The 13,832-nt window shown below is 42.0% G+C and overlaps 1 protein-coding gene across 1 annotated transcript in view; it reads right to left on the bottom strand.

Moving 5' to 3' along the window:
• Window positions 1–12,318: 12,318 nt before the first annotated feature.
• The window catches only part of ephb3a (eph receptor B3a), a 48,825-nt gene continuing 47,311 nt past the window's right edge, over window positions 12,319–13,832 (bottom strand). Inside the window, exon 15 of the mRNA XM_084733051.1 lies at window positions 12,319–12,699. Within this exon, the coding sequence (XP_084589177.1) occupies window positions 12,588–12,699 (112 nt within the window). The 3' untranslated portion in view covers window positions 12,319–12,587. The remainder of the gene's footprint in view (window positions 12,700–13,832) is intronic.

The raw sequence follows: 13,832 nt of genomic DNA, 5'->3' as shown, positions 1-13,832 counted from the left end.
GCAGTCAGTCTCGACTGCTTTGTCTAGAGCAAGATATCGCTGTCCTTCGAAAAGGCCTAAGGGGATTATTTTTGGTCCCACCCACTGTAAATCAAACTGTGACTGGTTAATTCACCTGTCACTTTCTAAACAAACACACGGGCTGTGGCCTTCTGTCCAGGTGATGAAGTCCTAACCAACAAGTGAGCCAAACTTTTCTCTGCCTAGTGACCACAACAAAAAAATCTGATTGGATAGCTCTATTCGCTGTTCTGAGGACAGTAACCCTTTCATTTTTGAAGAAAGTTAATAGAAAATGAGGTAAAATTTAGGATTAGAAGAGAATCGCCTAATAATTAAATGAAATAAATCAAATCTAATATATTTTAATGTAACATTTGAAGGCCCTCAGGGTTCCCCTCTGGCTAAGAGCAAATGAGAGAAGACATGAAAATATGTAAAGCTATATATGTAGCAGGAGGCCTATATTGATATTTTCCCAGGCACAGTTACAGCGAGTAGTTTTTTCTTTAGACAGTTTTATTTTTGACATCATATTTTGTCATTGTGGTGGTGGAAATGTTACCCCTTTTGACCACAGGGGTCTCCAAAATCAGCAGAATATAAACTTACTTGTAGCCGCTTTAAATAAAAGATCTGAACATTTCTTACACTGCCGACTGAAACTGATTGCAATCCGGTATCAAGATAAAATCCCAGGTCTCTGTATCTGCCCCCAGACTCAGTATGACGGAGTGATGAGAAGATGTGTACGACTACATCCCACAAATATTTCCTCACTCTCGCTCTTTTCCTTCATCCTGCGCCCCGTGGCCCTCTGTGAGAAACATCAATATCACTGACAGATGGTAGAAACACACCGAGTGTGAGGAGAAGAAAAAAAAAACAGCTACATACAGTAGGACTATTTGTGCTATGTGTGCATCCTCATCTAGTTTAATTTAAGGCCAGAGAATTTCCATTCCTGCTCGTGTTAATGCTAAATGAGGCTGTGATTCCTGAATATTCATCCACCGGCGCTGCACGCACGACTGCCTGATATAAACTATAGCAACACATTAGACTCAGTGCCATCTTAACAAATTCACTTTCACCTGTCACATTAGCGCTAACGACTGACAATTAATGCTGAGGAAAGTGCATGATGCTGTACGACACACACACATCCACACACACACAGACATGCAGCTAAGCTTTAATAAGGGGATTTTTGAATGTATCATCATGCACAGACATGTTTTGTGTGGCTATTTGTCAGCAGCGGGTATAAAAAGTTGACTGTGTGACTTGTTGTTGTGAATATGCCGGAGTTTATATGGGCTGCATGATGAATAGCTGGTGTCAGGTGTTACCATGGGGATGATTACTTGAAAGCAGCCAAGGCAGTATAAGCATTTGGGATTTCTAGCCAACCCATCAAATGCTTGGCAGGCCATTTATTTCGAATATACAGGTAGTTTCAGGCGATAAGAATCTGCCCGTGTTGGTGTGTGCGTGTGTGTTTGTGTCTCTTTGTGATATAGACAAAAAGAGATCACGCCGCATTTCAGTCAAACAGCCTCTTCCCATTTAATTACAAACCAGCGGTGACACGGATCACTGTCAGCGTCAGCGCCGTTGACCCCGGTAACAGGACGAGACAGTGCGACGCACAGGCTCGGCGCTGCTCTCGGCTCGGACGGCGAGGAAGTGTTTTTGTTCCTTGTCTCTCCTCATCTTTCCAGCGAACTGTAAAGCCCTCCACATGTTAGAGGAGAGTCCCTGAAGCCAGCCAGCCAGCCCTCTCACTCACGGCCTTGTTGCTAACACGCTCCACAGGCCACAACAAAAGGGCCTCTGAAAACAACCTCTCCAAAACTTTGACTGGCAGCCCGGCGGTGCGATCCGCCCCGATGCTCCACACAGATACTTTGCAGATTTAGAGAGATAGGAGTTAAGCTCGGGATCCACCGATCCCTTTGGTCCTTTCTTTTCTTTTCTTTGCCAATTTGGGACATCTGCTCTGAGACCATGGCATCACACACCCCCATCACGTTTGCTCAAAAGCCTAAAGTCTGTCTCTTCCTGCTCTTTTCTAACTGTGGCCTTTCCCCTCCCCTGGTGGGGATTTGTGATTCAAACCGGGTTTGAGGGGACCTAAACCCCTCTATCTCATCAGCAAACATACAAATGCATAATCTGTTCATTCTTTCAAAGCCATTCACATGCATGCTAATGATCTCTGTTGGCCCCTCTTTTCACCGACAGCTCACTGCTTTGGTGCTTTGAAACACACCCTGGCAGTCAGATGTGGTCTTTTAGATGTTGCATCAGGCTGTATTTTGTTATATTTTTGCAGCGCACAATGGAGAATGTCACAGTGTTTCTCCATTTTTCACCTCGGCAACTTGACAGCACAGTCATGGCCTCACACACACCTCAGCTTTGAAATGTCTTCAGCCTGTCAGAGTCACGATTAGCAAGGGCTAATTAGAAGAACAATTCAAGATTCTATTAACGTGAGCTCATTAGCTCTCTTTAATGTCTATACTGAAATGTTTCAAAACATGACTCCTACTCCTATGTGCGTCCTATTTGGATTTACCCCTGAAACTCGCTCCCTTAAAGGCAAAGCTCATGTAGTTTTAGCATTTACCTCCTTTATTGCAATCGGCGTCTCAATCTTCTTTCCTGGAAGGAACGAACACTAACTTCAAGAGAAGGATTAGAGACACCATGCATTTTTGGAAACTTGAGGAAATCAGACATACTTAAAAGTTCCTTGCAAAAGTTTAGAGAGTTTAGAAAGACTTGGACTCTTTGATTTCTAAAATGAGCTGCAAGCAAATGTATGGTATGTTTAATAGAAAATCAGTAAAAATTGCTTAAAGGAAGTCTGCCATGTTGCAACACCATTTTTCTGCGGTAGCCCACAATGGTCCACGGCCACTCCTACATGCTTGGAAGGGGAGAGTGAGGCGAGGTTTTTGCAATCTGCAAGCTCACCAATAGATGCCACTAAATCCTACACACTGGTTCTTTATGTTGTTGCTCTGCTACTTTTACTCAAGTAAAAGATCTGATTGCTTCTCCCACTGCTGGTAAAAATGACAAACAGCAGTTTTACAGTGACAACAGAGAGCTTTGGGTTAGCTTCTGTAAATCAATGCAATCCCTCATTGAACATTTCTATCATGAAAAGATGAAGTATGTTCCTGAGGTTTACTGCAGACATTTGGACCCATGCAGGTGCTATATCCATAATATTCACCAAGACCTGCTTCTAAAGTTAATCTGCAGGTGTAATCTTTGCTGTCTAAAAACTACAAACATGTCTGACCTAGCCACAGCCTCTTGACTCACTCATGGACTACAGGCTGGATGGAAAATGCCACTGGGGTCTCCCTCTCACATTAAAACAATAACAAAAGACGCAGTTTGATGATTTCATGAAGTAGCATGGGATCATGGGAGTTATTTTTTTCACTTTTAAACAGCCACCATGGCTGATGAAAATGTTGCTGACATGATTCCGGCAACTAGTTAGCAGCAGCTAGCAGGAAATGCACCATCACCTTGTATAAATTACAGTTTTCTCTGAATTTGAACATTGTTGGAAACATTTGGGATAATGCAAGTGCACAGCTTAGCCAAATATTATGTATAAGGTTTAAAGACAATTTGATTTGGAAAATTATACATATTATAGCATTAAAGGCTACTAAAAACAGAAATATGAAATAAATTATGTATATATTTCTTTATTGACCTTCCTTATTTAGATTGATGAAATGAAAGGTTCTATTACAAGGCATGATCTGTAGATTTTAGCATAGTTCAGTCAGACAACTCACGTTTAAGAGCGTTTATTGCAGCAGCAGGAACATAGTTAGAGTTTGGCATCTAGGCTCCGACCTCATCGATATATAGGAGTTATGAACACATATCATTGACCCCCTGTTGGAGCCTGCAGGTGGATGCTGGGGTGGTGGTGGGGCTGAATGAGCAGGCAGAGACGCTGTTGCAGGGCAGCAATGGGACTGACAGGCAGAGGGAGAGATGGGAAGTTTAAAGGTTTAAATAGAGCGCTGGATTGGAAGGGTGCGTTTGGTTTGTACTACAGGGAGTGAAGCATGCACATGTGATAGCGGTGCAGCTCGAGTTGACTGCCTGAACTCGCTCGCAGGCAGTTTTGTTGCTTCAGGTACAGAACCTGGACTCTCTGTTTCTTGGCCGGGACCCATAACTTCCTGGAGTCTCTGTTGGTTGCCTGGCAACTGGTCCTGGCCAAGGTTTAGTCTGGCACATAACCCCTTGTAAAAAGGGTAAATTGTCATTTTTACACATTTGGCTTTGTACAAAAGTGTAAAAACAATTAGACTCAGGCTGTGTCTTGCTGTTCCCCGTCTTTGTGCTAAGCTAACTGCCAACAGCCATTTTTCTGATGCACAGCATCCCGCCCTTCAAACCCAACCGAGTACTGACACCCATTAATCAATGGCTGGGGCTTCAGAGGCCATTAAATGGATCACACACTGCAGAGATCGAGCCACAGACGGGCAGAGGTGGGGATGCCTCTCTGAGCACAAAGTGCACTGTCATGCTAATCATCGGTCCCTGCAACACTGAAGGCTTTCATGAGGAAAGTGCTGGGAGGTAAAGGCAAAATTGTGAGGCAGTATTTACCATCGCAGATGTGTGTGCGTTTATGTGTGTGCCACAGTTTCTGTGTTGCGGCTTTTTTAATTAAATGTGAACAAATCATTTGAGGGGAAAATTGAGTATTTCTGTAATGAGATGTTTCGCAGCTCCCCATTTATATTTTTCATTAGACATGATGCTGTAGCAAAGATTACAGTCGCATTTAGTGCCAGCTGCTTCTGAAATGTTCAGATATAATACTTGAAGACCAGGGTTAGGGAGTAACGGATTATCTTTAACAAGATTACAATAATCTGGTTATGAGAAATGGTAAATGTAATCCATTAATTTGGATTAAAATAGAAGAATGTCACATAACTTGTGGCTTTATTCTGAATTATAGATTCATTGTAAAATTGTGGGGAAGCTGAGAAATTATACACCATTTTCCAAAGGTTCTTAATGGTTCATTAGTGTCTCTGAATAGGAGAAATGTCTGTGAGTAATAGATTACAAGTACATTTTTAATAGTGAACTGCAGTAATTAAGACTTCATGCATGTGGGGGAAGAAAGTGATCCTGTAAAGGTTGACTTTCATAGAGATACTCATTCTAATTCTGGTGATATGAATAAGGGTTGATAAAATCTGCAAAACTTAAAGGAGAAATCTGGAATATTATTTACTCAAACAAATCATAAAATGACCATGATATGTCATCAGAAGTTAAGTTGAAATACTCACTTTTCTGACAACAACGCTACAGCTGTGGTGTCCTCCTTCGAAATGTCTAATTCGAGCCAGAACAACCGTTTTAGTTTGCCTGTTTCACGTCCATTAGAGTTCAAATTAATGCCGAATGTTTGCTGAATGAGTTAGTGTCTTCGTATGAGTCGTAAGAAATCATTAATAACCTTTTAGAAGGAGTAGACGTCTATAAAGCTTAAATTAAACAAAATGTTAATGGAGTCTGGCAGGCAGTTACTGAACTCCAGAGTGTATTTTCAGAGCAGTGGGATTTTGTTTTCAGAATAACATGTTTTAACCTTACACTGACAAAAAATTTACAGTTATAGTGTTGCACTTGTCTTGCACCCCTGCAGTTTTCATGCAGCCTGCCTGAGCTTCCTCGGGTCTGGGAAGGTGGGGGCAGCGGGAAACAACTCGCTTCAACCATAGACAGCATGTCGAATAGGATTTCTGATTATTTAATATACCATGTATGGCTCCAACTCATTACTTGGACTGCTGTGCTCATTTTTGGAAGCAGATTTGTACATATTGCTCCTTTACACAGACACAATAACAGCAACAAAAAAAGCATAAACAAAAAAAGGCTGTCAGAGTCAAATCAAAGCCGATTTTAGCAACACTTTGAAGATAAAAAGTATTCCCTTGACTGTCATTTATATTTAATGCACCCTATCACGTTATGTTGCAGCTATCTTAACTGCATGCACTGTTTCCTTCATTTTCTTCCTTTCCACCACGACACTCTGCTGTACACTATCTCCAAATATTCAATTAAAATACAGCCCATTTTACATAAAAATTACTGCTGAAAAGACTTTGATTTCCATTTGTGCTTGCGGTGCAGAGATGCAGAAATTCCTCCACGTCGGGGTGTGAAAAAGAAACGGTGCCGCGTTGTAAAAACAAAAAAAAAAAAAAAAAAAAAAAAAGCCTGATATTTTTGTGTCTCTCCTCACAGTTTCGGCTTAGTGCTGCGTGCGCTCCACTATAAAGAGGGTAGTTTTCCATTGATGAGCCGGCGCAGGCAGCTTCAGCACCAGCAGCAGCAAATCACTACTCTGTTAAAAGGCCCTGATGCGTAGCAAACTCTCCTGCCAAGCCTCCTCGCTCCAAATCTGCCTGCTTGCAGACCCCCTGTAATTGGAGGCATTAAACTTGCTTTGGACAGGATGGCAAATGAGAGCTTTGAGCTTGGAAGAGAACTGACTGGTGCATTCAGAAGGGGTACACAAGTAGATGCAGCTAAATCTGACAAATCACTGCCAATCCAGCAGATCTGTGTGAGAGTCAGAGAGGGGGGGAGGGTGTGAGTGTGTATAGTTATGCGTCGTGTGTGTTTGTGGTGTCCCTATGTGTCTTTTTCTTCCTGTGTGTCCTGACTTGGCTGGGGTGCGTGCGTGATTATGTACATCCAGTAGTATAACGGTCGAGCTGCCGTTAATCTCGCAGTAATCGCGGGGATCACTCTGGTGATGCAGGGATTTGACGTCGAGCGGCAGACTTGTGGTCACCGGGGAGCGACCAGCAGCCATGAAATAAAAACTGTCTGTCATCCCACCATCACTTCCCCAGTTCTCCCTCCACCAAGCACGCTCATTAAAATCTCTGTGAGAAACTGTCGCAGCTGATTTCTCATCACTTAATGGTCTGTAATACGATAATGAGATATTTTCCTTTAGGTTAGCTGCCATTTTGCATCATCTTTAAGATGCAGCAGTGCAAAATATTAGATCCCAGCTCAGCTGAGATGGAGGGCTGCGAATGTTTCCTCCAGTGAGCAGCTGCAAACACTCCAGACACTTTATGGTAAACAGGGACTTCCTATCTTAAACTTTAAATGTACAATATGCAAGTAGGAGTCTCTCTCTCACATTTCAACAATAACAAAAGACGTAGATGTGAAGTACCATGGGATTATGGGAGTTATCCTCACTTTTAAGCAACCACCATATCTGATGAAATTCTATCTGACATGAAATAATTAACTGACAAGATAATAGTAAAAAACATCACATTAGCCATGTTTGCTGACCTCCTTTCCACACGGATGTATCCTGTGTTTCCCTCCAAAGTTATGGCAACTAGTAGCTAGCCAGTCACAGCTAGCAGGAAACAAATGATTACCTTGAATAAATTATAGATTTCTCTGTTTGAACATTGTTGGAAACATGTTGGATAATGTTTTTAGACATTTTAATGCGGAACACAAACTATCGCTTTAAATTAGCATAGCAAGAGTTTAAGATTTTTCCAATTTGGTATTATAGAAGCAAGTTTAGGGATCCTAAGGTATCATACGTCATCCCATTTTATCTTATCTCAACGTGGCTTATCAGCATTTTTGTCCGTTACCTAGCAACCATCACTACTTTTCTCATCTTGCCAAGCTAAACAACTTTGTAACCACTGTTTTTTAAAATCATTAAAACATACAAAAAAACAAAAAAACAAAAAAAAAAAAAACAAAAAACAATGGGCGCTTAACTTTAAGACAGATGAGTTAGAGGTGTTGGTAACATCTGTAGAGAAATGCAAAGAGGTTCTTTTTGGAAATTTACTACAACGTTAACTTGCTCAGAATCAGCACCTGCGCTTGTTTTTACATTTCCCTCCACATGTCAACACTTGGTTAGAACAAGAGACGCACAAAAAGGATACCAAGGGCTATTGGTTCATTCTGGCCAGCAGGGCTGCTGCCACAGCAGCCACCTTCACTACGGATGCTATTAGCTAACAATAATGTTAGCTACCGTTAGCTGGTGAGTAAGTTAGGTTTGGACAGTTTAGCGGTTATTCTAAAAGTTTAGAGTTTATTTAAGATTTTGATAAGGTGGGATGCTTGTGTAATACACATTTCCTAGTTTCCAGTTTTTTTTTATACCTGTTGTCTCTGTGTGATCTACATCAGTTAATGAGACCATCTTATATATTTATTCTTAATGGTTGCCACTGCGAGGTCGGATTCTCCTTGAAATCAGATGAAACAAGTCTTTTACATTTTCTCAGCTGAAGTTACAGTGAGTTGCACGTTAGCCAGTTAAAATGAAGTAGGAGGAGATTTTTTTTTAAATGATAATTTTATTTTCTGACATTATATTTTACAATGCTTTTGTCCACAACTGCCTCTAAAGCCAATGAAATATGTATCAGCACGTCCTTGTAGCAGCTATAAGTTAGGAGAGGAACATTGATTTAGCAACTGTTCATCTGTAATGGCCTTCTTCTTAAATCAGACCCTAATTACCAAACAGTTTAGATGGGGTCTGCATGTTAACAAGTTTCTTTTATTTGGCCCCTGGATGCAAAATCTCACTTTCGACATTGTGTCAGAGCTCAGGTGCGATGGGAAATACAGAGCGAACGCGTTTAAAATAAGCTTGTGTTTCAAGGGTTGATTAAAAACTGGGCCCACTCCAAAGTGGGTCCTATAAAAATACAGCTCCTCTCCGGAAGACGTCCTCCTCAGCAGGCCTGGATGTATAATATTCTCCTCCAAGGTCAAGCATCTCTACACGTCTTCTCTTTCTACTGAAAGAGCAGCGAAACCACCACAAAGCATTTATCTGCTATCTAGCTCTGACATACATGATAAATGCCATGCTTCGTGGGTCGCCCGGTGGAATTACACTCAGTCTCTGCATATATTGCACACTTAGATGTGTGTGTGTGAGTATGAAGGTGTTGACCTGGCGTGTGTGTTTGTGTGTGTGCGCATCCCATGAGAGCAGCAGACATGATTAGAGAACACGCAGCAACGTCGGTCCTCCCTTTGGTGGCCGATCATGCAGCTGCTGTCTGAGCAGCGAGTCAAAAACGGGTAAGAACGATGACTGCCCCCCCCCCCCCCCCCCCCCCCATGATCCTCTCAGTCAATAAAAACAGAAGGTGACAGCTTCACTCATCTGTACTGGTACGGAGGGAGACCCAGTTTGTGTCCTGGCTGACAGATTAAAGCCAAACAACACTGACATTTGATGTGAAGCCAGATTAACTTCTTGAAGCCTCTCCAGCAGCAACAGAGACTGAAATCCCCCAGAATAGTCCTGTGGTCTCACTAATTGGTGAGCCGCGTGGACCGGCCTTTGATTAACCTTAAATCTTAATGAGTCCACACGAAGCTGCTGTGATATTCCAACTGAGGAGGTGAAACGCACTCGCTATTCCCTCTTTTCATCCCTCGGCCGGATGAGAGACCCGGAACTTCAGCCTGGTGAACCCGCCGAGAAATCAAAGAGAATACCAGAGATCCGTTTAATAATTTATTTGCATATGATTATCGTAAAAATACTGAAAGAGAAATGCTTATTTTTGTTCTAGTTTTCTGGCATTTTTTTTTTTACAATCTAATACACCTTTAATTGCACAGGAAAAAGTCTGCCCTAACAGACACACATTTTTCTTCTTTCATTGTGACATATAGTTTCAGATATGTAATGACCATTAAACTGTAATTTCTCCATTTGTTTGCTCCTCAACATTAAACAAACAAGCATATAAACGAGGGTCATAGAGAGGCCAACGCCAGCTCAGATAGCTGTAACTGCGGAGCTGACCCGTCTAATAGAAATATAGTATTATATACAGGCAGTTTGTTTTAGATAGGAACTGCGCTGACAGCTGGCGTGCTGAAGAAAACACATGTCAGGAGAAATGAACCAATGAGTGATTTGTTCTACATCAATGTTTGTAGGTCAGGTCAATATTAAGGTCAGGATGCTATCATCTGGACAGTGACCTTTTTAATTCTCGCTGATCTGCAACACATTTGCCAAAGTAAAATATACAACACAGCACTACCACGGGCGCTTTTCAGTTTTCAAAACAAAAATGCAGCCATCTCGACCCATCTCAGTGTTTTTAAAGGTGATTATTCTGTCTGAGCAGAACATTTCTCAGTTGCACTTTATCCTACAGCACACTAATAACATGTAACAAGCTGTACTTAACATTTTTATTATTACTGAATCTGACAAAAACTAGAAATAATATGTCCTTTATTAGAGATTATTAGACCCTTATTAGACTTTCTTAGAGGGTAATTTGGGACACATTACAACAGAACTGTACTGTAAACTAAAATGTATTATTTCCCACTGTTAGACCCTTATTAAACTTAAAGCTAGGATAGGCAATATTGTTTCCTTTAAGGAATCTGGCCCATGACAGTAGACTGAAACCAATCACAGGTCATCTCAGACCGAGGGCTCCTATTGGCTGTTCTACTAGTGCAGCTGCATGTGCACGTTCTTTTGGTGAGTCCCTGAATCAATGACAGAAACTCCTGCAGGAAAAGTTCTTATAAAACAGAATTATGAGACAGAATCTTAAAAACAGTCCAGCTAATGAGCACCATGCTCAGCTGAGGAGTTTGTCAGCTCACTCGGTTGAGTTCGTTCATGTGCATCGCAGGGCTTTTGCTGAGGGCCTAGAGGACCAGGCAGAGCTGAGACACACAGCCGACAGACGGCTGCTCAGAGCCGGGGAGCTCTGCAGGAGAGGGTCAGCGGCAGACCGGAGCTTCTGGAGGTAAAAAAACAAAACACTGGACTCACTCTTTTATTGGCAGGAGGGGAGCTCAGAGTGTATGTTTCAAACTTTTGGTTTTAAAAAGAAGACTTGTTCTCACTCCTGCGTTTCAACCCTCTGCAGCAGCGACCCACGAAGGAATCATGGACCTGCAAACCGGCCGAAGGAGAGCTCAGCGTTTGTTTTTTAGGAGACCAGAGAGAAAGACGTTTTTAAAAGTCTCTTTATGTTCAGCTCTCAGCACTTCTGTAGCTTCACACTGATTTTTTATGTTTTGAATGTATTTTCTCTCCTCTGTTACTGTTTGTACTGTCAGGTATCTGCTTTACACACACACACAGTTAATGTCTGTCGGTCTGTGCTCGCTCATGATTGTCTCCATCTGATACTCACGATGGCGAAAACGAAACCCAACTCAACAATCAAGCGTTTTTAGACTTTCTACCTACTGCAGCTTTAAGTGTATTATTTTCCTTTTTATTTTCCTACTTTGTTAACTTTAGTTTACAGTACAGTTTGTTGTAATGTGTTCCAAATTACACCGCTAATAAAGTTTAATAAAGGTCTAATACTGTCTAATAATGAACATATTATTTCTAGTTTTTGTCAAATGAATACAAAGTACAGTTTGTTATGTCTTATTAGTGTACTATAAAATAAAGTGCGACCCATTTCTCCTCCTTAATTCACTCATTCATGTCTGTCTGGTTTGTCAATGTGTGAAAAAACAAGCATCGTAATAAAAAAGTTAAGCCCCGGTACTTGTAAAAAAAACACAAAAAAACCACCTCTTTGCAATAATAGATAATAACTTAGCATTCAAAACAATGCGTATAATATGAATCAAATAAGGTTAAGAAAGACATGGACGTTAAAGTCCATACAGCAAGATGCCACCAAAGCAACAGTTAATGTGGAACTTATTTGTACTTTTTCTCATGAAGAAGTTTCCACTTTGGCATGCACATGTCGTGTCCCGCACAGTGTCAGTCACGTCTCTCCTCTGACAGGGAGACGGTGTGTGAAGACTCGGATGCTTTGTACAGATTTGTAACACGTATATCTCCCAGTACATGTGGAAGACAGTATTTAATAGGAAGCAGATGAAAAGTGAGTTTTTTTTTCTTGTTTCCCAAAAAAAAAAAAACCAACAAAAAAAAAAAACGGAAAAAGCAAAATAACAGAACAGGGTTGGTTGGGATTAAAAGAAAAAAAAAAGATTGACTGGATTGAATGTCAAGCTGTCTTATAAGAGTTTGTTTTGAAGCAAATGTTTGCTTTATCTTGGCACTGTTGTATCATCTAGACACTGAATCCTATCATCTGTGTGAGCTCTCCGGTTCCTCAGTCTGAGGGTGAAGAGAAGGAAAGACTTGATTCCCAACCAGCAGAAAACACATGCAGACATGCAAACACAACCTGAGAGGGGGCAAATAGGAAGTTTGGCTTTATGTCAATAGTCACAAATCCACAAGTGTCAAGTAATGAACACACACACACTGCAATGGAAAGTTCTCTTTAAACGGACATTAAATCTCCAGGTGGGAAGAAATCTCCAAAGCGGTCCTCTTTCTCCCTCCTTAGCCGGAGCTTCCTTCTTTTATTTTCTTCTTTTTATTTTACATCAGGCTCTTTGAGAGTTTCTAGGTAGTTTTTCATTCGTTTCTGTCTCCTCCCGTCTGCAGCAGCTCACACTCTGATGGGGAGCGTTTGGCTCATCTGTTGCCGAACGATTTCCTGACTGCTGTCCGGACTCTTCCTGTTGTGTCCCGGCAGCGTCCCTCCGAGCCGCAGCAGGTCCCTGCCAACACAAAGCCACACAGGTCAGCAGAAGGTTCACAGCCACTTTAAACAAAAGATACAGCTCATTATTACTCCGCTAAGTGCTTTCACTGAAGCTGGATAAAGGTCTAATCCATCTTAGTGTCAGTGTGGCTAAATTCTGCAGAGTATATGCACCTAAGACCTTGTGGCTATAAACAATAAAAACACAGCCATGAGAATACGCCCGAATGCGCTTCATCTGCGATAAGTCCAACTCAAATGCCAAGCCAAATCTGTTCATCACATTTCCAGTTTTAATAAAAGTTCAACACATTTCTCTTGAAAAAAAAGCGCCGCAGCCTCCGTGCGTCCTTTGTTCCTCGGCCAGTGTCCTTGTTTTTAAGGCCCTCCTCGTGGGCTGAAGATACTCCGCAGATAGCGCCGCATCTCATATCCTCTCTCTTCCTCTGCTATCTGCACCAACATCGTCGAGCAGCCAATGGCAGGTGAGCAGGAGCGAGCGTCCACCGCCTCAGACGCGCACGCAAACACGGGAGACGCTCTCTAAATCATGCTCTGACAACATGATCCTTTCTCGCTCCTCCTCTGCCGTCTATCTCTCTTGCTGTTGCATACAGATGAGGCCATAAATTAATCATTGGCATGTCATCTGCACACAGCGACACGTAGCATAACATGCACACACGCGCACGCACACACATATCCCTTTCCTATTCGCCCATCACAGCATTGGGCGCGCCCTCCCCTGATGCATTAAAAAGCTCATTAGCAACCTAATTAAACACATTCCTCTCTTTTAGCTTCTCCTCAATCTCCCTTATTACTCACACTTCATCACCTCCTGCTTTTCCACATCAGCAGCTCTGGCTGCTGTCTGTCCTATCACCTACATTCCAGCATCCAGCCAAGTATAGGGGGAATTAAACCGAGGTCAGCCATTACATTTCCACACACAATTAGCTTCACTGAGCCCAAATCCTGGCATAGGAATCGCCCTTGGGGCTCGGTGTTAGAGTGAAACTGTGAGCCAAGGAGCTGGCACAAGACCTGGATACTGTATGTATGAATTCTGCCTTTTGTGCCTGTCGGAAACAGGAAGCTATCGCATAGTCTGAGCCACAGAGTCGAGGATGTGCGCTTGATTCATTA

The sequence above is a fragment of the Lutjanus erythropterus genome, chromosome 12, assembly GCF_056507025.1.
Source record: "Lutjanus erythropterus isolate fLutEry1 chromosome 12, fLutEry1.hap2, whole genome shotgun sequence".
Classification (NCBI taxonomy): Eukaryota; Metazoa; Chordata; class Actinopteri; order Lutjaniformes; family Lutjanidae; genus Lutjanus; species Lutjanus erythropterus.
The sequence above is the reverse complement of the archived record's forward strand: the minus strand, read 5'-3'. Positions and strand labels throughout refer to the sequence as shown.